At 41.0% G+C, this 22,250-nt stretch overlaps 1 protein-coding gene across 1 annotated transcript; it reads right to left on the bottom strand.

Annotated features, from left to right (window-relative positions):
- Nucleotides 1-4,343: 4,343 nt before the first annotated feature.
- On the bottom strand, nucleotides 4,344-20,664 carry LOC133102236 (RNA-binding protein with multiple splicing 2-like). The gene is given in 6 exon segments (XM_061207215.1): nucleotides 4,344-4,470; nucleotides 9,327-9,528; nucleotides 9,880-9,994; nucleotides 10,044-10,423; nucleotides 10,426-10,580; nucleotides 20,624-20,664. Coding segments are annotated over 6 exon segments (1,020 nt in total).
- Nucleotides 20,665-22,250: the final 1,586 nt, after the last annotated feature.

Below are 22,250 nucleotides of genomic sequence, written 5' to 3'. Positions count from 1 at the left end.
CGTCACGGGGCCCCACGTGGCCCGCACTCCGCCCTCCCAGTTCGGCCCAACCCCGTGAGCAGGCTGGAGCCGCGCTTGAGCATGCGCGGATAGAGCAGAGAGCGTGAATGTTCGGTCAAACCCCTGGCAAGTTCCCGGCTTCTTCCCTCTTCCGAGAGTCCTGTGCTTTTGGCATAGTCATTGTTGTTTAGGGAGGTTAATATAACAGTTCCGTGAGAGCAGAGAGTTTTGCAAATACTGAGTCACTGCCTCACTAGAGCTTCATCGCAGCATCCCTGTCCTGGCTTCACACAGTAAAATTAATAAAACGTTGTTTTTCAAAGTGTTTTCATATCTATTTTCTCATTTGATCTCCTCCACTTTGTCAGAGCCACAGCACGGATTAAGAGCCGCATTTAACAAAAGACTAAAATACTTTAATACTGAAGCCCAGCCATCCCTCCAATTGTACGTAACTATGTCTTCCTGTTGGTGAAAATGACAAGCAATTAGTCAACTTACTCCTAAAAAGTGTTTGCATTAGGTCTATCCAGAAGTCTTAGCAGGCATTTAACGTTTTCCTCTTCATTACACATGGCTTTCAACATAATGCTATGCATGCCAAGTGAATACTACTGTGCTGAGACTCATGATAGGTTCCTGATAAGTGGGAAGACTAGGAAAATCCTAGTATTAGCCACAGGATTCTTTTTAAAGGAAGAATCTTCTAGGAATTCCCTGGCTGTCCAGTGGTTAGGACTCCACGCTTTCACTGCCTGAGGGCGTGGGTTCAATCCCTGGTCGGGGAACTAAGATCCCACAGGCCGTGCAGCGCAGCCAAAAAAAAAAAAAAAAAAAACCTTCTTGGAGGTTGTCTAGCCCAATGATTTTCCAGTGGTGAATCACAACTCATTGGTGGGTCATCAAATCAAGTTAGTGGGTCATGACTAGCAGTTTTTAAGTAAAAAAAAAAAATAGAAAATATTGGCATGCTTCACACATATTAAAGGTAAATATTGTTTCCTGAAGTTTTTACTTTAGTATGTACGTGGTTTACACTGTGTAGCAATGTGAAATACATTTCTTGATATGGGTAGCAGTCAAAAAACATTGAAAGCCACGGTCCAGTCCACTCCACTTACTTAATGCAGAAATCCTCTCTATAGCATCCCCAACAGACAGCCATTAGCCTCTGTAAAAAAGCTCTTGGGATAAAGTTGCCCCCACTTCCCAATGGTAGGCAAAACTAAATGGAATTTACTCTGAAATGTATCGAAAAAATTAGATGGATGGACGAATGGCTAGAGGGATGGATAGATGGATAAATATGTGATAATGCAAGTACAGTAAAATGTTAACGGTAGAATCTAGGTGGTGAACATATGGGTGTTCACTGTAAAATTCTTTCAACTTTGCTGTTATGCTTGAAACTTTTCCTAATAAAATGTTCGGGGAGGGGGCAGAGAAACTATTTTTGGAGAACCCTAATGGGTAGAAAGTGATTATATTGAGCTAAAATCCAGCTTCTTGTAACCTTAAGAATTGACCCTGTTTATTTCCTTCCTCCCCTCGTCCCTCCTCTACCCCACCCCCAACCTACAATAGAAATAGCTAACCCTTGTAATAGACAGCACTTCAGCTATGAAAAGATATGCCTCATAACCCACTCAGCATAAACACTGTCAGTTCTTTCAGCCATTCTTCACATGACATATCTCTCCTCTGGATATGGTCCAGTTGTTGTACTCTTTCCCATCTCATTATTATGCTCCTTGAGCAAAAATTTGGAAATAAGAGGAATTCTATATTTGTTCTCCGTCATTTCCATTTGTTAACATTATGTCGTCTCTCTCAATCAGTTACCAAGAGTGACAGATATCCACTCTGTCCTTTAAGATGTTTCTTAAACTCTAAAAAAAGAAAAAAAATGGTAACAGGTTTCAAAAATTTGGATTTCTGACTTATCCTGGAATCTGACAACCCTGGGACCACATTCCCACATGGCAACCGAGTGCTGGAGTGGAGCTGCAGCTGCCCCCTTTTAGGCTGGGAATGCCCTCTCCAGTTTCTCACTGTCCCCACACTATCACTTATTTAGACTTTAGATTACCTACCTGGATGCTAAATGCTTTGGAGCGTAACACTCCTCTATAGCTCTTCGTGTTTCTAAGGCACTGCCTACCTCAGTTCTTTGCACGTAAATATTCATTTTGAACAAAAGACCAAAACAACCAGGCCAGAATGCATTATACTGAATAACATACATTTGATTGTGATTGTGATCATATTTATAGTTCTAAGTTTTTACCTTTAGGCAATTCTAAGGACACACGCTTGAAGGTCGGGAAAGTATCATTATACAGTGTTCTCTCCTGTGAGGTGAGAGAGCATTTGGAGGATTCAAATATTATTTTGAGACTTTCAATGCTGAACAATCATAGACATCCCATTTGTATCTATTTAATTGACATTCTAAAATGAATCCAGGAGCTGGATGGATAGACTCTTTTAGCTTCAGTGACAGCCTTTCATTCACTGTGACAAGTCTTCATTCAGTCATTTAAACATTTCTTGAGTTCACATAATTAGGTGCTTGGTAAAGTGAAAATAAGTAACTCTCAAGCAACAACAAAGGAACCTCCCAAATTTCATTACATGAATACATATTTTAAAATCACAATTTGGAGCAGTTTTCTTATGACTACCATGTCAACTATATAATACCATATGTAATTCCAGCACTGCTACAGATAAAATGTGGGTTTTTGTTGAAAATATTGTGTTATAAGACTATGATTCCAGTTACTCAGTACTCTCTATCTACTTGCCTACATAGATTGTATAGGAGTGAATCAAAACAATATGCCAAATATTCTTTGGGAAAAATATATACATTCATAACTTGTATGCATTTGTGCTTTAATTTTTGATTCCCCAAATTACTATTATTCTTTTTTTTTTTTTAAGAAATTCACGTTCTTATTTATTGATTGATTTATTGATTGATTGATTGCTGTGTTGGGTCTTCGTTTCTGTGCGAGGGCTTTCTCTAGTTGCGGCAAGCGGGGACCACTCTTCATCGCGTTGCGCGGGCCTCTCACTATTGCGGCCTCTCTTGTTGCGGAGCACAGGCTCCAGACGCGCAGGCTCAGTAATTGTGGCTCACGGGCCCAGCTGCTCCGTGGCATGTGGGATCTTCCCAGACCAGGGCTCGAACCCGTGTCCCCTGCATTGGCAGGCGGATTCTCAACCACTGCGCCACCAGGGAAGCCCACTATTATTCTTTAAAAATCTTTGAATTAGATTATTTGGCTGTTCTCATAGGAATATTTTCTATAAATGGCTCCTATTAAAAACTGGGAAAAATTAGTCAAGCAGTTTTTCCATCTGTTTTCTCAATGTGTGCAGAAGAAAAATAGTCTGGGAAGTATAAAATTGAAGGGAAACTCTTAAAAAAACAAAACCAAACTGAACAGCCTGATTCTTGAAACAGCAAAATAAATCCTTGCAATAATACGTTGCTGTCACCAGGTGTCACAATCAACCTGACACAAAGCTCAGAGCTCCCCAACCAGCAAGGCCAGTCAATAGCACCCTCAGTGATGTAATAGACTGTTTCCCAATAGGAAAGTTCAAGTTATCTCAAGAGATTTTGTGAAATCCTAAAAAAGTTTTCACAACAAAATTATTTTAATTTGAAAAAAAAAAAAACCAAACACTTTCTAAACCTTGTCAGTACTGACAAAATTTCCTTCAAATCCATTCCCTTTCCTTCACCTGTGTTTGTTCTTCGATCATAAACTAGTGCAGTATAGCATAGCTGAGGACGTGCTCTTAAATCCCATATCCGACATCTATTATCTGTGTGGCCCCAGAAAAAAAATTATTTAACCAGTACTGGCTACATAATTCCACAGGGCCAGTGCAAAATGAAAATGAGGGCCCTTTGTTAAGGAAAGGAATTTGAAGATGGCGACAGCAGAGCATTAAATCAAGCGCTGTGCATACGACAGGTCACACGCCCAAGAACCTAACTCTTATGTGACTTCTCCAAGCCTCCACTTCTCCATTTTCCTCACGGTTAAATGAGGATACTGATAGCACCTGCTTCATAGACTCGTTGTGAAGGTTAGGGAGGATGATGCACATAAAACATTTACCACAGTGCTTGGTAAATGGTGAGCTCTCAATAAACAGGAGCTGTTGTTTTTATGTCCTTCATCAGGCACTGTGCCTCCCTTCCCCTGCACCAACCCATTTTACAATCTTCTGCCAGAGTAATCTTCTTCAGCACAGTTCTAATTATGTCGCTGCCCTGTTTTTCACACTGCCTACAGAATAAAACCGAAATTTCTTGGACTAACCTAATCCAGTTTTCCAGCTTCATCACCCATCACTTGTCTGGCTCCCTGGTCTCTCTCTGACCTCTGCCTCACATCCTGCGTCTTTGCTGATGCTGTTCCTTCTGCTGGAAATGCCCTCTCCCCAGGACTGTACGGGAAATACAAGAATAACAGTCACAGTTCTGCCTTAGAGCTGTTTACAATATAGACTGGGAAACAATATTACACAGAGATTCAGCAAGAACGCAAGACAAGGTGAAAAGAATGGTCAAGGAAAAACATGTCTTAGAAGTTCAGAAGTAGAAGCCATGACTGAAATGACACTTTTTAAAGCATTTCATTTCATAGTTTATTAATGGTTACTATGTTATGCACAGACTCTATGTTATATGTATCAAAACGCAGAGCTCCATGGATTCTTTTTCAAAAATATAATTCATATCCCTCAGTTATTAAATGCTAAACTTAAAAGCAGGGGCAATATATACTTTTAATTAATTATTTTTAGAGCAGTTTTAGGTTTACAGCAAAATTGAGCAGAAAGTCCAGAGTTCCCATATGGCATCTCCATACACTCGCAACTTCTTCCACTATCACATCCTGCAACAGTACGTTTGTTACAATTGATGAACCTACACTGACACATCTTTATCACCTGAAGTCCATATTTACATTATGGTTTGCTCTTGATTTAGTCAGAAAGGCTAAACATGAGTTTAGTCAAATGTATAATGACAGGTATTCACCATTATAGTGTCATACAGAGTTGTTTCATTGCCTTAAAAACCCTCTGTGCTCTGTCTATTCATCCCTATCCCCTCTGAACACTTGGCAACCGCTGATCCTCTTATGTCTCCACAGTTTTGAGTTTCTGAGAATGTTGTATAGTTGAAATCATCAAGTATGAGGCCTTTTTAGATTGGTTTCTTTCAGTTAGTAATATGCAATTAAATTTTCTTCATGTCTTTTCAGGGTGCAATGTTTTTTAAATAAAATTTTAAAATTTTAAAAGAAAGTCACATTTAATTACACAGAGTACTAATTTTTTACTTTAAAAAGTACGTTTAGGACTTCCCTGGTGCTGCAGTGGTTAAGAATCCGCCTGCCAATGCAGGGGACACGGGTTCAAGCCCTGGTCCAGGAAGATCCCACATGCCGCAAAGCAACTAAGCCCGTGCGTCACAACTACTGAGCCTGTGCTCTAGAGCCTGCGAGCCACAACTACGCTTAGAGCCCATGCTCCACAACAAGAGAAGCCACTGCAATGAGAAGCCCGCGCACTGCATCGAACAGTAGCCCTGGTTCACTGCAACTAGAGAAAAGCCCGCGGGCAGCAACGAAGACCCAACGCAGCCATAAATAAATAAATAAATAAATAAATAAAAATTAAAAAAAAGAAGACCCAAAACATACACATAATTTTAAAAAGTAAAAAAATAAAATGTATGTTTACCAGCAACTCTTGTGTTGGGGAACTTTCTGTGGGATAATTTGCCCACATACATTAAGTATCAGAATTGTCATCCCAGAGGTGGTATGTTCCTAAAATCTCTGTCAATTTTAGGGACAAGCGGGATGGTTTAAAACACCGATTTTTTTAAAAATTCAGGTATTCAGTTTGCCTAAAAATAAAGTCTGTTGTGGAATAACTGCTGAATTTTTAAAAAGCCCATTGTGTAATCATTACTTTTTTCATTCACCTCCCAGATCTGATGGCACAGTCAGCCCACACCTTTCTCCTTTATCTTTCTCCTTTAGTGGTATTGCTACCACACACATGCCATGGTTTACTTTTCATGTTTTCCTAAACACTACTACTGAAACGCTCAATAGCCATCACTCTGTTCCTAGGATCCATTTATTACCTTGGGCTTTATAGGACTGTCATGATTTAAGAGAATGAGAGAGAAGGGAAAGGTATAGGTATTTCAGGAAAGGAAAAAAGAATGATCAAAAGCAGGGATGAAACAGTCACGTTCATGCCTGGATGCTGTGAGTGTATTTTATTCTGCAAATGTAAGATACTCTAGGTCAGGAGGTTAGACAATTCATCATACACACTACTTATCTAGTTAGTTAGTTAGATAGTTAACATTTACAGAGCATACTATGTGCTGGGCACGATTCTATAACACTTTTCTAATATTCTAACCTCATACAATTTGGGAGGCCCTCTTTGGAAAGCACACATACAAAGAAATTACAAATACAAAATTAGGTGACCCTAGAAAGGACCCATGTAAGTGAAGAGACCTGAAAATTAAGCTTCACAGTAAACTCACCTCCATTTCCCATGACCGAGAGACTGAAGTGAAGAAGTAAGCTTCAGGCAGCCCAATTCTTCACCTCTCACAGGTACCCAAGACTGCTTCTTGTCCCATGATCTCCATCTCTCCCTAGAAGAGCTCGGTTATACTGCCATTAGAGCAAAGGGCAAAATTAAACAAGAAGCTTTCATGTTCTGCTTGCCACACATTTCTAGCCACCATTTATGCACTGATTTTATTCACTGCCTTATTCTAGGCAGATTTTCTAACATTCTTTTCATCTTTTCATCAAACCATAACATGGAATTTCTGTATTCCAGAAAGACGGATACGAATAAAGTATCCTTTTTGCCCCCTCTCCACACTTTCCCAGCAATTTATAAAATGATTAGTGTTCTCACAGAACAGTGTGTTCATTCACTTAATAGGCTTTTATGTGCCAGGCCGTACCAGGTACTCAGGATACTAAGATGCATCAGAAATAATTTCTTCCCTCAGGGAACTCACATTCCAGTTTGGCAGAGAACTGATAAGTAAACAAATGATTGCAATAGTCCCTAACTGGCTGTAATAGGACTATGTACAACTGTTATGGGAACCTAGCTTTGAGAACCAGTAGCAACGTATAAAATAAATCTTAGAGGATAAATAGATACAACATGTGGACAAGGAAAGAAAGGGCTTTTAAGCCAGGGGCTCTTAACCAAGGGGTCCACGGTTCAAATTAAGGAGCTTGAAGAATTTGGATGAGAAAATGAGTACGTCTTTATTTTCACTAACCTCCAGTTTGAAATTTAGCATTTTTTTCCATTATAAATATAGGTCACAAACTGGAGTAGTATTAGCAATACTTGTAACTTGTCACCAATAGAAACAGATATATTCAACATAGATATATTCATATTGCAGTTGACTCAGATTCTTGAAACATTATTTTACACATATGGCTACTTTGAAATTACAGTAGGAATTAGACTCACTGCGAGACCTTATTATTTATTGCATACTACATAACACAAATTTGTTTTCCTAACATTCTGATAACTGTATAGGAATATACAATTATCTCTTTGTAGTAATACGTATGTCTATGTAATAATATGTATGTTTATGCATTTAAATATATTATTCTGAGAAGGGCTCCACATACTTCACCAGACTGTCTAAGAGATTAATTGTGAAAAAAGAATAAAAGTAAAGTTAAGAACCCCTGTTCCAGGCAAAGGGAACAGAAGACACAGTAAGTTTGGGACTTCCCTGGTGGCGCAGTGGTTAAGAATTCGCCTGCCAATGCCGGGGACACGGGTTCAAGCCCTATTCTGGGAAGATCCCACATGCCGTGGGGCAACTAAGCCCCTGCACTGCAACTACTGAGCCTGCACTCTAGAGCCCGCGAGCCACAACTACTGAGCCCACGTGCCACAACTACTGAAGCCCGTGCGCCTAGAGCCCAGGCTCCGCAACAAGAGAAGCCACCGCAATGAGAAGCCCGTGCACCGCAACGAAGAGTAGCCCCCGCTCGCCGCAACCAGAGAAAGCCCGCGCGCAGCAATGAAGACCCAACGCAGCCAAAAAGAAACAAAAAACAAAAAAAACACAGCAAGTTTAAAGATGAGGACTTGTTCAAGAATTCAGTCACCAGTGCTGCCTTTTCTTTCTCTTGACTCTGAATTCTTCCCACTCCTCTTTCTGCCACTCCCCTAGTTTGGGATACCTGCCCATTTGGCCCTCTTCCAATCTATTTTCCACACTTCCCAGTATCGGGAATCCATATTCCCAAAGCTGATATTGTGTCACTGCTATTCTGGTTGAAGGGGATCAGGAGAGCCCAGCCTGCTTGGCCTTGATATTGCCTCTGCAGGCAGAGGCAAGATCAAGGAGCCCTTGGGTTCCCTCGGACAGATCTGGAAACCCCTGGCCTAAAAGAGCAAGTGTGGCTTTCAACACCCTCCATGGGGCAATCAATACCTCTCCATCCTTATCTTCTATCATATGTCCCTGAGCTCTGTCCTCCAGCCTCACAGAAACACTTTTCACTTTTCATAAAGATCCTGCCCTCTATCACCTCCGGGGGTATACAAGCTATTTTTTCTGCTTGGGACTCTACTTCTCACCACTCCTTTTTCCTGGTTAACACCTACTTATCTGTTAGGTGTCAGTTTAGAGGTCTCTTCCTCTGGGAAGTCCTTCTACTCCCCACAAGAATGGCCCAAATATCTCTCCTATGTGTTGCCTTAACAGCCTGTATTTACCTTCTTTTTTTTTTTTTCTCCTTTATGTGGCATAAATATTTTGTTACACAAGGTACAAAAATACTTCCACGTTTTGGTTGCTTTCAAAGTTTGAAAAGAATGATGAGCCACAGCAGGGGTGGAATGCGATGTGGAGAGGTACGCAAAACCAGCAGAGAAAGGATATATATATATATTTTTTGGCTGCTTTGGGTCTTCGTTGCTGCACGTGAGCTTTCTCTGGTTGCAGCGAGCGGGGGCTACTCTTCGTTGCAGTGCGTGGGCTTCCTATTGCAGTGGCTTCTCTTGTTGCCGAGCCCGGGCTCTAGGCGGGGACTTCAGTAATTGCAGCACGCAGGCTTCAGTAGTTGTGGCACACGGGCTTAGTTGCTCTGCGGCATGCGGGATCTTCCTGGACCAGGGATCAAACCCATGTCCTCTGCATTGGCAGGGGGATTCTTAACCACTGGACCACCAGGGAAGTCCCGAGAAAGGATTTTCTTAACGGCTGTTGGCCCATCTGAGGAGGAGGAAGCAGAGGACCCCGATTTGAAATGACCAGGAAAACGCTCTGTCTTGGCTGGGTGGTCCTTCCTGTTGGGCGGAACTGGCTGCAGGGCTTGGTCCTCACTGAAGCAGGGTGGGTGCAGGGAGGGGTGTGGACAGTGGGGCTGGGAATGATGAACCATTCGTGGTCAGGACCTGTTGCTATGGTGACACAATGTGAGAACAAACGGTACACTCACAGATACACAAGTTTAAGTGTCTTAATCCATGCCAGAAAACATGCAAAATTAAACGCGTCGTTTCTTTGAGATGGAGCTACGGAAGCAAATTTGGACTGGAGGTCAGGCCTCGCTCAGTCCCAGGGAGGCCTCTGAGCTGGGTCTGGGTGTCCCAGAGAGAAGGCCCCTGAATCCTGCCGTGAGCACCCTGAAGAGGGGTTTTGGGGCAGGACAGGGCTGAGGAAGAGGAGAGAAAGGAAACAGGAAACAGTGCACTGAGTCAGGCTTAAAATTCTCAGGCTTTGGAGGGAAGCAGCAGCTCTGCACGGGCTGCCTTGGGGCAGTGGAAGCTCAGGGCGGCTTCCTCCCCAGTGGGGCGGGGGCCTCGAGCCGTGGCGACAAGACTTCCAACCTCGCTGGGTGGTATCAGAGGAAGGGTACCAGCGCACCTCTGGACATCAGTTTCTTCATCCTGAAAATGGGAGATCGCCACCTGACCTGCATCCTCTGAGCATGTAGGGCAGCGGCGGCAGCGGTAGTGGCAGCGGGGTAGGTGAGCGCAGCAGGTGAGGTGGCTGGGGTCAGCTCTGTGGTGTACAGAGGGTAGGGGGCCCAGGACTCTGGGTATGCGGGGCTCAGAGGGGCCCCCATCAGCTCTGAGTGTGCTCCTAGGGAGGGGTGAGCGTTGGTGGGATTTGGCGTAGCTGTCAGCTTGTTCTTGGCCGTCTTGGTGTTGGCTTTGGCACACTCTAGCCTCAGGGTCTGCGGGTTCTCAGGATCAAAGCGAATACCGTTCAATGCCTTCTGGGCGGCTTCTGCTCCTGCCCGGTTGTCAAAGATCGCAAAACCAGCAGGCTGCCTCGATGTGAGCTTGATGGGGACACTTCATACCCCTTGAACGGCCTGAAGAGCAGGTAGAGCTCTTTGGGTTGAATGTCCACAGGGAGGCCACTGGCGAACAGGGTCCGGAGCTCCTCCTCCGTGCGAGCCGTGCGGGCGCTGCGCGCGCAGTCCGGTCTCAGGTTGCTCGCGGGGCTGGGGGTGGGGTGGTGGGGGTGGGGTGGTGGGGGTGGTGGGGGTGGTGGCGGTGGGTGGGGCAGCCAGCGGGTCCGGCTGGAGTCGCATCAGGCTTCGCGGGGGCGGGAGACGGGGAGGGGGTGCGGCGGACGTGGCACTGGGAACCCCGGCCGAGCCGTGGTGGCCGCCGCCTCCGCCTTTTCCCTGCGACCGGCGAGTCTTGTCTTCCTTTTATCACGGAATGGTAATAGACTTTTTACTGGTCTGCGCTCTTTTCTCTGGTCGGCACTGAGCCTTTAATTCCCCACATAGGGCCTGACAGTAGTGGGCGTTGGGCGGCTACTTACTGGTTAGATGGATAAATGAATGAAGCCAGAATTGTCACCTAGAGCTATAGCAGAAAAAGGCTTGGAAACCGAGGTAAGTGCTTTGAACTATATCCCCTAGACCAGGATTTTCCAAACTGTAGCTTATGACCTATTAGTGGATTGTGAGATCAATTTAGTGGTTTGCAATAATATTTTTATGTGAAATACAATTTTATAGAACAGAAGACTAGACTAGAATAGAATAGATCAGAGTGCATCACAAGAAGCAAGGGTAAGTTTGTTTCATAAAACTTTTACTTCAGTTATGCATATCATGCGTATATATGCACATCCTGAACTAGTATGTGTGCCTTGAGTTGTGATTATTTCTTCCAATAGATTAAGTCAAGAAGGTTCTAAAGCTCCTGCTGTAACCACAGGGGAGCCGTTTTGAAGGGTTTCAATTAAGGATGTGATATGATCAGATCTGTGGTTTGGGAAACTTCCTCAGACCATGGCATGAACGGTATTTTGACCAGCGATGGTGGCAATGGGAGCATCTGAAAAGCTACTACAGTCAACCAAGAAATGACAAGAAAGATAATGGCGTGGGATGGAAAGGAGGGGGTGGGAAGGAGAAACAGTGACTGACTGGAAGAGGGTGCTTGTGAGGGGGGTTGAGGTTTAAGATCTAGTATCATGGGCTTGATCTGGAATGCCATAATTCAGGTAATGGGAACGTCACAGCCAATGTCAATTCAGTAGGAGGAAAATCAATTATACTAACTTCTGAATTGAATTGACTGATCCATTTAGTCAGAATAATTAGCCCACATTAATATGAATTGCTCTGGATGCTAAATATAGTAGTGACTAATGGGCTAGATTGTCCCAAGTATAAATTACCCATAACTAGTGTTTGAATCTGGTTGCTTAAACATTTAAGCTACTTTTATTATGCTATCACTACAGTGTATGAAATTATCCATGTTTTTGAGTGGGGAAATCAACCTACACAGCCCATTGCTTATGAATTATCTATAGTTTACTCACCTACCTCAAATCCTTTTCTGGAACAAGACAAATATGAGAAAAAAATCCAGTAATACATAATTTAATAAGCATTGCATATGAGAATAAATATTATTTTTGTTTCTCTATATAATAATGTCTTCTCTCGCAAAGTCCTCATTCATCTGGAAGAATTATATAATGTTCTCAATTTACTACGATGGGCAATGCTTAACCTGGGTGGTATGTGGATCACCATATCTTAGTTGTAGGACGGGACCGCCTCCAAGCAATCTGAATGTAAATCAGGTATGGGTGTTGTCCTGAATAGTTATTTAGGAGCAGAGGAGTAATGGTGGACGATGGTGCAGCCAAGGAATGAGACAAAATAAAATGTATTAGTTTTTATGCATTAGATTAGTAAGCTAATGATAAAATAATGATTAAAGGCTCACATTAGAGCAGCAACTTTTAAATTTTGACCCTTATCATTTAATATTTAGTCTTATGTGTTAAACTAGATGTTGAATTCCTAAAGGATGTTGTGGGCCCCACATAGCACTTAGCAGTGCCCTGAGCCATGCTTACTGACTGAATGATATATTTATTAAGAATTACAATGTTGCCCATCAACAGACAATTGGCTTGAGGAGATGTGATATATAATGGAATATTACTCAGCCATAAAAAGAATGAAATATTGCCATTTGCAGCAACATGGATAGACTTAGAGAATATTATGCTTAGTGAAATAAGTCAGAGAAAGATAAATACTCTATGATATCACTTATATGTGGAATCTAAAATATAACACAAATGAATCTATAAACAGAATAGAAACAGATTCACAGACATAGAAAACAAATTTATGGTTACCAAAGTGGGGGAGGAGGGACAAATTAGGAGTATGGAATTAACAGATACAAACTACTATACATAAAACAGATAAGCAACAAGGATTTACTGTATAGCACAGGGATTTATGCCCAATATCTTGAAATAACCTATAATGGAATATAATCTGCAAAAAAAAATCTGAATCACTATACTGTACACCTGAAACTAATACTATATAGTATAATATATACTATATATAGTATATATAGTATACTATATATAATACTATATAGTATAATAATATAGTTGATATTGTAAATCAACTATACTTCAATAAAAATAAATAAAATATTTTCAAGCTCTTAAAAAAATTCCAGTGTTAACTTCCAATTACCACTAAATTCTTTTTATAGCTAAAATGAATTACTTGAATTAAAGCCATCTGCTTAAAGGTACAACTATAAAGTTAGGTGACTTTTAAAAAAAACATAATGAAATATAAATTATGTTGTTCCTCAAAGTTGAAACTCCAGAAGGCTACACACTTGTGGAACAATAATGTAATTACTCAAAATGAAACAGGAGGGAAGGAGGCAAGGCACAACCTTTGAAAGAATGACATAGCCTGAGGACATGACATAAACTGATTAGAACCAAATAGGTCCAAAATGGTGGACAAGTCGACTTCCACTAGACCTTGAGCCTCAGTATACGCCCACATCAGCAAGCTAAACCCACAGGCGCCATGACAGTTCCATAAGGATCAAAAAGTGGGCAGTGGCCCAATTCCTAGAAATCCCCTCCCCTTCCTAAAATAGCTGGAGTACTCCTCCCACTCTTTAGCCTATGAAATTACCCACTCCTATAAAAACTGACAACGCCATACCCTGGGGCCTTTCTCCCCTTCTGAGATGGCCCACACTCTGTCTGTGGAGTGTGTTTCTCTCTAAATAAATTCACTTCTTACCTAACACTTTGTCTCTCACTGAATTCTTTCTGCAATGAGACATCAAGAACCTGACTTTCGTTAAGTCCTGAGACCAGGGTATGATCTCAGTTGGAAGACTGTGGGTTTTGGCTCGGGTTTGAGTCCCAGCTGTGTGGGTTCAAGTCCCAATCTAAGGCGCATGGTTTCAAAAGCATCAGCAAGCTCTTTTGCAATTGCCTTTAAAGCCAATTTAAGAAACATACAAGAAAAACAATTCACTTTATAAATACGGCTAATTTCTGTTACCCCTCCCACTGGAAAAAAAATACATATTTGGATTATTCACTTTATTCATCATATTTGGCTTTAGATAACTCTTGGTTGTGTTTTTAAAAAATGTCCTTGAAGAATAAATTTGTAGCTATTAAATGTACTGAAATAAACATGACACAGGATCATTATAATATACTAAATCTCCATACTGAGAAATTTTTTAAATTTTATTGAAGTATAGTTGATTTACAATGTTTGTTAATTTCTGCTGTACAGCAAAGTGACTCCGTTATACATATATATATATTCTTTTCCATCATGGTTTATCACAGGATATTGAATATGGTTCCCTGGGCTATACAGTAGGACCATGTTGTTTATCCATCCTATATATAATAGTTTGCATCTGCTAATCCCAAACTCCCAATCCTTCCCTCCCCTACCCTCCCTTCCCCTTGGCAACCACAAGTTTGTTCTCTATGTCTTTGAGTCTGTTTCTGTTTCATAGATAGGTTCACTTGTGTCGTATTTTAGATTTCAAATATAAGTAATATCATATGGTATTTGTCTTTCTCTTTCTGACTTACTTTGCTTAGTATTATAATCTCTAGGTCCATCCATGTTGCTGCAAATGGCATTATTTCATTCTTTTTCATGGCTGAGTAATATTCCATTGTAAATGTATATCATACCTTCTTTATCCATTCATCTGTCAATGGACTTTTTTTTTTAAACATCTTTATTGGAGTATAATTGCTTTACAATGGTGTGTTAGTTTCTGCTGTATAACAAAGTGAATCAGCTATACATATACATACATCCCCATATCTCCTCCCACTTGCGTCTCCCGCCCACCCTCCCTATCCCACCCCTCTAGGTGGACACAAAGCACGGAGCTGATCTCCCTGTGCTGTGCAGCTGCTTCCCACTAGCTATCTATTTTACATTTGGTAGTGTATATATGTCCATGCCACTCTCTCACTTCGTCCCAGCTTACCCTTCCCCCTCCCCGTGTCCTCAAGTCCATTCTCTATGTCTGCGTCTTTATTCCTGTCCTGCCCCTAGGTTCTTCAGAACCATTATTATTATTATTATTTTTAGATTCCATATATATGTGTTAGCATATGGTATTTGTTTTTCTCTTGCTGACTTACTTCACTCTATATGACAGTCTCTAGGTCCATCTACCTCATTACAAATAACTCAATTTCGTTTCTTTTTATGGCTGAGTAATATTCCATTGTATATATGTGCCACATCTTCTGTATCCATTCATCTGTTGATGGACACTTAGGTTGCTTCCATGTCTTGGCTATTGTAAATAGTGCTGCTGTGAACATAGGAGTGCATGTATGTTTTCAAATTATAGTTTTGTCTGGGTATATACCCAGGAGTGGAATTGCTGGATCATATGGCAACTGTATTTTTAGATTTTTGAGGAACCTCCATACTGTTTTCCACAGTGGCTGTACCAATTTACATTCCCACCAACAGTGTAAGAGGGTTCGCTTTTCTCCACACCCTCTCCAGCATTTATTATTTGTAGATTTTTTAATGACGGCCATTCTAACTGGTGTGAGGTGATACCTCATTGTAGTTTTAATTTGCATGTCTCTAATAATTAGCAATGATGAGCATCTTTTCATGTGCATAATTGGCCATCTGTATGTCTTCTTTGGAGAAATGGCTATTTAGGTCTTCTGCCCATTTTTCAATTAGGTTGTTTGTTTTATTCTTATTGAATTGTACGTGCTGTTTGTATATTTTGGAAATTAAGCCCTTATAGGTCTCATCATCTGCAAATATTTTCTCCCAGTCCGTAGGTTGTCTTTCCATTTTGTTTATGGTTGCCTTTGCTGTGCAAAAGCTTATAAGCTTGATTAGGTCCCATTTGTTTATTTTGGTTTTTATTTCTATTGCCTTGGGAGACTGACCTAAGAAAACATTTGTATGATTTATGTCAGAGAATGTTTTGCCTATGTTCTCTTCTAGGAGTTTTATGGTGTCTTGTTTTATATTTAAGTCTTTAAGCCATTATGAGTTTATTGTTGTGTATGGTGTGAGGGTGTGTTCTAACTTCATTGATTTACATGTGGCTGTCCAACTTTCCCAACACCACTTGCTGAAGAGATTGTCTTTTCTCCATTGTATATTCTTGCCTCCTTTGTCAAAGATTAGTTGTCCGTAGGTGTGTGGGTTTATTTCTGTGCTCTCTATTCTGTTCCATTGATCTGTATGTCTGTTTTTGTGCCACATATTGAGAAATCTTAAACTGTGTATACAGGTTGAAACTGTGTAGTGAGGATTGTCTATAATTAACCCATGAACCACTCTCTCTAGGCATTCTTTTCTTTTTTAAATTTATTTATTTATTTATTTTTGGCTGCTTTGGGTGTTCGTTGCTGCACGCGGGCCCTCTCTAGTTGCAGTGAGCAGGGGCTACTCCTCGTTGCAGTGTGCGGGCCTCCCATTGCAGTGGCTTCTCTTGTTGCAGAGCACGGGCTCTAGGCGCACAGGCTTCAGTAGTTGTGGCATGCAGGCTCAGTATTTGTGGCTTGCGGCTCTAGAGCTCAGGCTCAGTAGTTGTGGCACACGGGCCTAGTTGCTCCGCGGCATGTGGGATCCTCCTGGACCAGGGCCCGAACCCGTGTCCCCTGCATTGGCAGGTGGACTCCCAACCACTGCGCCACCAGGGAAGCCCTCTCTAGGCATTCTTAAGTTTGCTCAAGCATTAATACTAATAATACACCAATAAAGGGGAGAATTTTTACTGTGCATCTCCTAGGACCCAAAGTTGGTTAATGACAACTATGTTTGTAATATTAGCATCACCAGATGCCACAGCGGTTTGATTAAATGTAGATAGGAGAACAACTATATTTTGTGACTATAAGCAAACATTTAGGTACACTTCAACATGTCTCCTAAGTACAAGAATAATCTCCTACATAACCACAGTATAATTACCACACTCAGAAAATCCAGCATTGATACAATACCATCATCTAACATAAATCCATATTCAAATATCCTCAATTGTCCATAGGCCACATGTTTTGAATCCAAAATTGAGAATCCCTCCCAGAAAGAAGTTCTCTACCACTAGGATTATATCTTTCACCTTCTTATCTGCCATATTCCTTGCACCACAGAAAGAAAACTCTTGGTTTGCTCTCATCTCTGCTGAATTTCAGGTCAGCTATTCTTTGTGTAATGTTTCCAAGCCAGCTATCCATTTGTATCTATTTTTGAGACGTTTAATATGTATTTGGGTAATTCCTGGGTTAAAGTCCACTTCTCCCACAAGACTGTTTCACAAGGATAGTGATTGTTTCCCCCAGCCCCAAATGTATTTCCAAGTGCAAGTGCTTGGTGCATAATAGGTTTTCAAGAAATATTTTTGGAATGAATGAATATATAAAGTGTTTAAGTTGGCAGAATGCCTGTATTGTCTTTATATCTCTCTGCATCCCATAGAGTGGGCCCTCAATGGGAGTTTAATAGACCTTTGTAAAGTGAAAATATTCAGCACCATAGCTGGAAGCATGCTTTGACTATTTCTTTTGCACTTTCCTTTAACATTTAATAACATTTAAAGAGCAGAAGATGTATACAGGGAATGCTGAATTTGATCGCCAATTCAGTACACCAAGATGTAGGAATTTATTAACTATGGGGAGAATCATTGCTGTGACAATGGAAAAATTAATTTTTCATAATTTTGATATATTAAACTATCATTTATTATGCACTTACTAAGTGTCAAACACTGTGCTAACTACTTCACATGCATTGAAAATTTTTATTATTATATTTTTAAAGATAAGTTTTACTGAGGTATACTTGACATTCAGTAAAATTCATACCTTTTGGTGTACAGTTCCATGAATTTTGACAAATGCTTTAGTCATGTAACTAACTACCATTACAATCATGATATAGAATATGAATATTTCCATCACCCCCCCAAATCCTCTTATGTTCGCTATTAACACACGTCATTTACTCTTCCTACTTTAGTATATTTTTCTCATTTTTTAAAATAAATTTGTTTATTTTATCTATTTATTTTTGGCTGCGTTGGGTCTTTGTTGCTGCGCAGGCTCTCTCTAGTTGCAGCGAGCAGGTGCTACTCTTCGTTGTAGTGTGTGGGCTTCTCATTGCGGTGGCTTCTCTTGTTGCAGAGAATGGGCTCTAGGCGTGCGGGCTTCAGTAGTTGTGTCACGTGGGCTCAGTAGTTGTGGCTCGCGGGCTCTAGAGCTCAGGCTCAGTAGTTGTGGCACACGGGCTTAGTTGCTCTGCGGCATGTGGGATCTTCCCAGACCAGGGCTCGAACCCGTGTTCCCTGCATTGGCAGGCAGATTCTTAACCACTGCACCACCAGGGAAGCACCTTTCCCATTTTTTTTGGAGAAGAAAAACTGAGGCTAAGAGCAGTTGAGTAATTTATTCAGAGTTACATAATTAGTAAGTGGCAGAGCTTGGACTCCAGCCAAGGTCTGTCTGACTCTAAATCCCAAGATTTAAGTACGCCACCCTGCAGTTACTACTTTGTGGGATTCCATTTGCTCAGCATTGTATTTCCCATTTTGTTACACAATGGCCATAGAGCTGTAGCAACAAGAGGAAATTAAAATGAACCTTTCAAAAATACTAAGAATAGGGTAAATGAATTACAAGATAAATTTTATGTCAAACTAGAGGTATATACTCTATTGCATAATATTAAAAGCAAGTAAATTTTTGGTTCATTGATATGGTAGTAAATATTTTAGTAGTTGTGAGTTTTAACTTTACTTCACAACTGAGGACTCTATTAGCCACTTGAATCTAGGAATATCCTAGGATAAAATTTGGGGGTTCGTCGCTGCCTGACACGTCAGACCCAGACCGTTCCTGTCCTCAGGTAGCTTACTGCTGAATCTCACAGATAAAACGATTACCTGCATTATGGTTTTATTTAGAGTTCTAACATGATGCATCTTAGCCTAAATCAGTTACAGAGTGTTTTGCTGAATTAGATAAATTAAAAATCTACTTAAAAATAATTTTAACAGATGGAACAGGGAATCCTCAAAGTAGCCTTAATATAATAAACATTTTATATTTGTAGTATATTAGAAAGACAGTGTTCAATTTAACTACTAAATTTGGGGGTGGTTTGTTATGCAGCAAGAGACAATAGAAAACTGATACAGGTACTAGAGTATTAGTCTGTTCAAGTAGGAAGATCAAGTCACATTTTTGAAGTCTCCAAATTACAAATTAGCTGCATTTTGTAAGTCAGTTGTTTAAAATTTAGAATATATTGTCTCATAGAAACAGATGCATTTTCTTACCAAGTAGTTTGGACATAATTGAATCTTTATGTGGTAGTTCAGGATTTTTCCATTGCCTACATTCATTGTACATCTCTGAGGTTAAGATACAAAAGGTGCTCACAACTGAGTTGGCTGTTTATTGACCTTGTGCCAGGTCACTGCTTTTTTTTAAGCAAATGTTTTTAGACAAAAAACTAGTGGCTTAAAACTGCACTATTTATTTGGCTCATGAATCTGCTGGGCAGTTCTGGTCTGGGACAGGCTTAGCTGATCTCCAATGGGCTCTTTCATGTGTCAGGGATCAGTTGGTGGCTTGACTGGGCACTGGCTTGTCCCAGATAATCTCACTCATATTTCTGATGGTTCGCCGTCTGTTGGTTGGGGGTAATAGGCGTGACTTAGCCACACATCTCTCATAATCCTGGAGGCTAGTTTAGGTATGTTCATATAGCAGCAAGATTCCAAGAGAAGCAAGGAACTAAGCCCCAAAGTGCAAGTTCTTTTCAAGTACTGCTTGCATCACATGTGCTAATGTTTCATTTGCCAAAATAAGTCACATAACTCACCTAGATTTAAGGAGTGAGTAAATGGATTCTACTTCTTTATGGGAAGAGTGGAGAATTATGGGCATTTTTACAGTTTACCTCAATGTCAACTTAAATTCAGATAGAAAATATAACAGAAGGCTAAAGAAAGAAAAAAAAATCAGTGTAGGTTAGAGAGAGTTGGCCTCTTGACCTCATTCTCTGTTGGAGAATGAGAGGAGATGTTAAATGCACCTGAGATTGCTGGATAGAGGGAGAAGAGTGCAAAGGGCATTATAAGATAGAGGACCCAGCCTCTATCTATCTATTAAATCTTGAAAATAGGCATCACATGACCTTGCCAAAGGGATGCACTCTGCCCCAGACAAGCTCCTACCTCTTTAACTGCACTGTCTGGCCTCTGTCGTGTGTAGGCTCCCCCTTACCTGCAAAGCACCTAAATGTCAGTGTTACTCAGGGTTTTGTCCTTGCTCCTCCTTTATCCTTATTCTACACATTTGCCCTAGGTAATTTCATCTGATTTCATGGCATCAGCTTCCACCTATTCAGTGATGAAGTCCAAATCTACGTATGTAGCCCTGACCTGTGGCCTCCATAACCATATATTTCAATGAATTCTTAGACATCTGTGCCTATATAGCCTCCAAGCACTTCAGCCTCAATATGTTCAAAACCAAATTTATTTTCATGCCCAGAGACCCTGACCTTTCTCCTGCGTTCCTGTTTTTAGTTAATGGTTTCACCTTCATCCATTTACCTAAGCTAGAAATCTAACCTCATTGTCATTCTTGATTACTTCTTCTTTATTTACTACAATTCCTGGTGAGTCCATCTCCTACCTGATTTTGCATTCATCCCCTTCAGTCCATTTCCACCCCATCGCCTTGGTGTGGACTCTCATCACCTCTCCCCTGACCTCTTGCAGCAACCTCTTAACTGGTCTTCCTCAAATATTTTCACCTTTCTAGTTTTTCGCTACTCCATTCCATTCAGGGTACACGTTGTAAGACCCAAGTTTGTTCATGTCACTCTATTTAAAAATGTAAGCTGGGTCCCTATTGCCTACAAAGCTAAGTCCCAATTCCTTAAAAGCATGGCTCACCAAGTGCTTAGCAGTCTGGCCCCACCTGATTGTACCAGCATCATCTCCTGCCATCCTGCCCCACCCCATCTCCTTTTATCCAACCTCACTGAACTTCTCACTGTTCCCCACCAACACATGCCCTTGCATAATGCTGGGCTTTGGCCCATGTTGCTTACCCTTTCTGGATTCCAACACATGCCCTTGCACAATGCTGGGCTTTGGCCCATGTTGCTTACCCTTTCTGGATTGCCAGCCCTCTCTTCTCCATCTGATAAATTCTTGTTCATCAGCCCAGCTCATCAACCTGTCACCTCCCTGCTGATGACTTCCCTGAGCCATCCAGAGTTACTCACTTCTTCTGTGTTCCCATAGCCTTTTGCCCTTTCCTTCAGCAGTGACCATCTTGTGCGCTTTTGGCTGCCTAGATTCTTTTGAGTATCAGTGTTATGTTTGGCAAATTTTTAGCCACATGAATTCCATCTCTCTGAAGTAGAACCCAGAAAACTCAAATTTCCCTTGCAGCTAAGAAGCCATTAAAGGATCTGAGCTCCCTCAATCAGATGTACCTGAACGGAACTTTTTTTTTTACAAGTGAGCATTAGTGTGTAAGGGGGCAAGGTGTGGGGCTGATCTTCGGTCACGAGTGATCAGAACAAGTCTTTGATTCTTGGGATGGCAGTAGCAGAGCTGCCTGTGTGTAGCCCCTACTGCGGAGAGGTGATAAGTGTGGTGTTAGCTAGACCAGCTCTCAGGAGTGGCTGGGCATGTTTGGGCTTCAGAGTCTGGCTCTCCAGCTTTGTGGGATAGTCTGTGAGCCATCTCACATGCCATGATAAGTTAATTTATTGCTTAAACAAGCCTAAGTTTGTCTGTTTTTGCAATGACTGGAAAACAGTGAAACACTTTGGTTAGAACATATCAAGTTTTATGGTACAAGTTGTATTTTATCAAGTTGTATTTAAGTGTCTATTTCCCTCACTAGATTAATCACAAGTACTGTATCTTAGGCCTCCTATACGTAGTTCTAATTCCTTATATCATTCAAATAAAAAATCTATATTGGGTGCCAACTCTGTGCCATGCACCGTGCTAGTCATTGGGGATATAATAGTAAAAACGACCCATGTGACCTTTGCTCTTACAAAGTATACAGTCTACAAGATCTGTGCCTGAAACATTCTAGGTATCCAGTTATTTTAAATACCAATTCATTTGGTTAATTATTTCAATGAATGGATATTTACATTTTGAAAATGTAAAAATAAATGAAAAATGTTCTTACGTTTCTCTCAGGCTAATAGGAGACACATACGTAAACAAATAATGTCTGTGCAATATGGACAGTGTGATAACTGAAATATGTTCCAGATTCCCTGATGGTA

This window comes from Eubalaena glacialis, chromosome 12, assembly GCF_028564815.1.
Source record: "Eubalaena glacialis isolate mEubGla1 chromosome 12, mEubGla1.1.hap2.+ XY, whole genome shotgun sequence".
Classification (NCBI taxonomy): domain Eukaryota; kingdom Metazoa; phylum Chordata; class Mammalia; order Artiodactyla; family Balaenidae; genus Eubalaena; species Eubalaena glacialis.
Note: the sequence above shows the minus strand (reverse complement) of the source record. Positions and strands in the feature narration are given on the sequence as shown.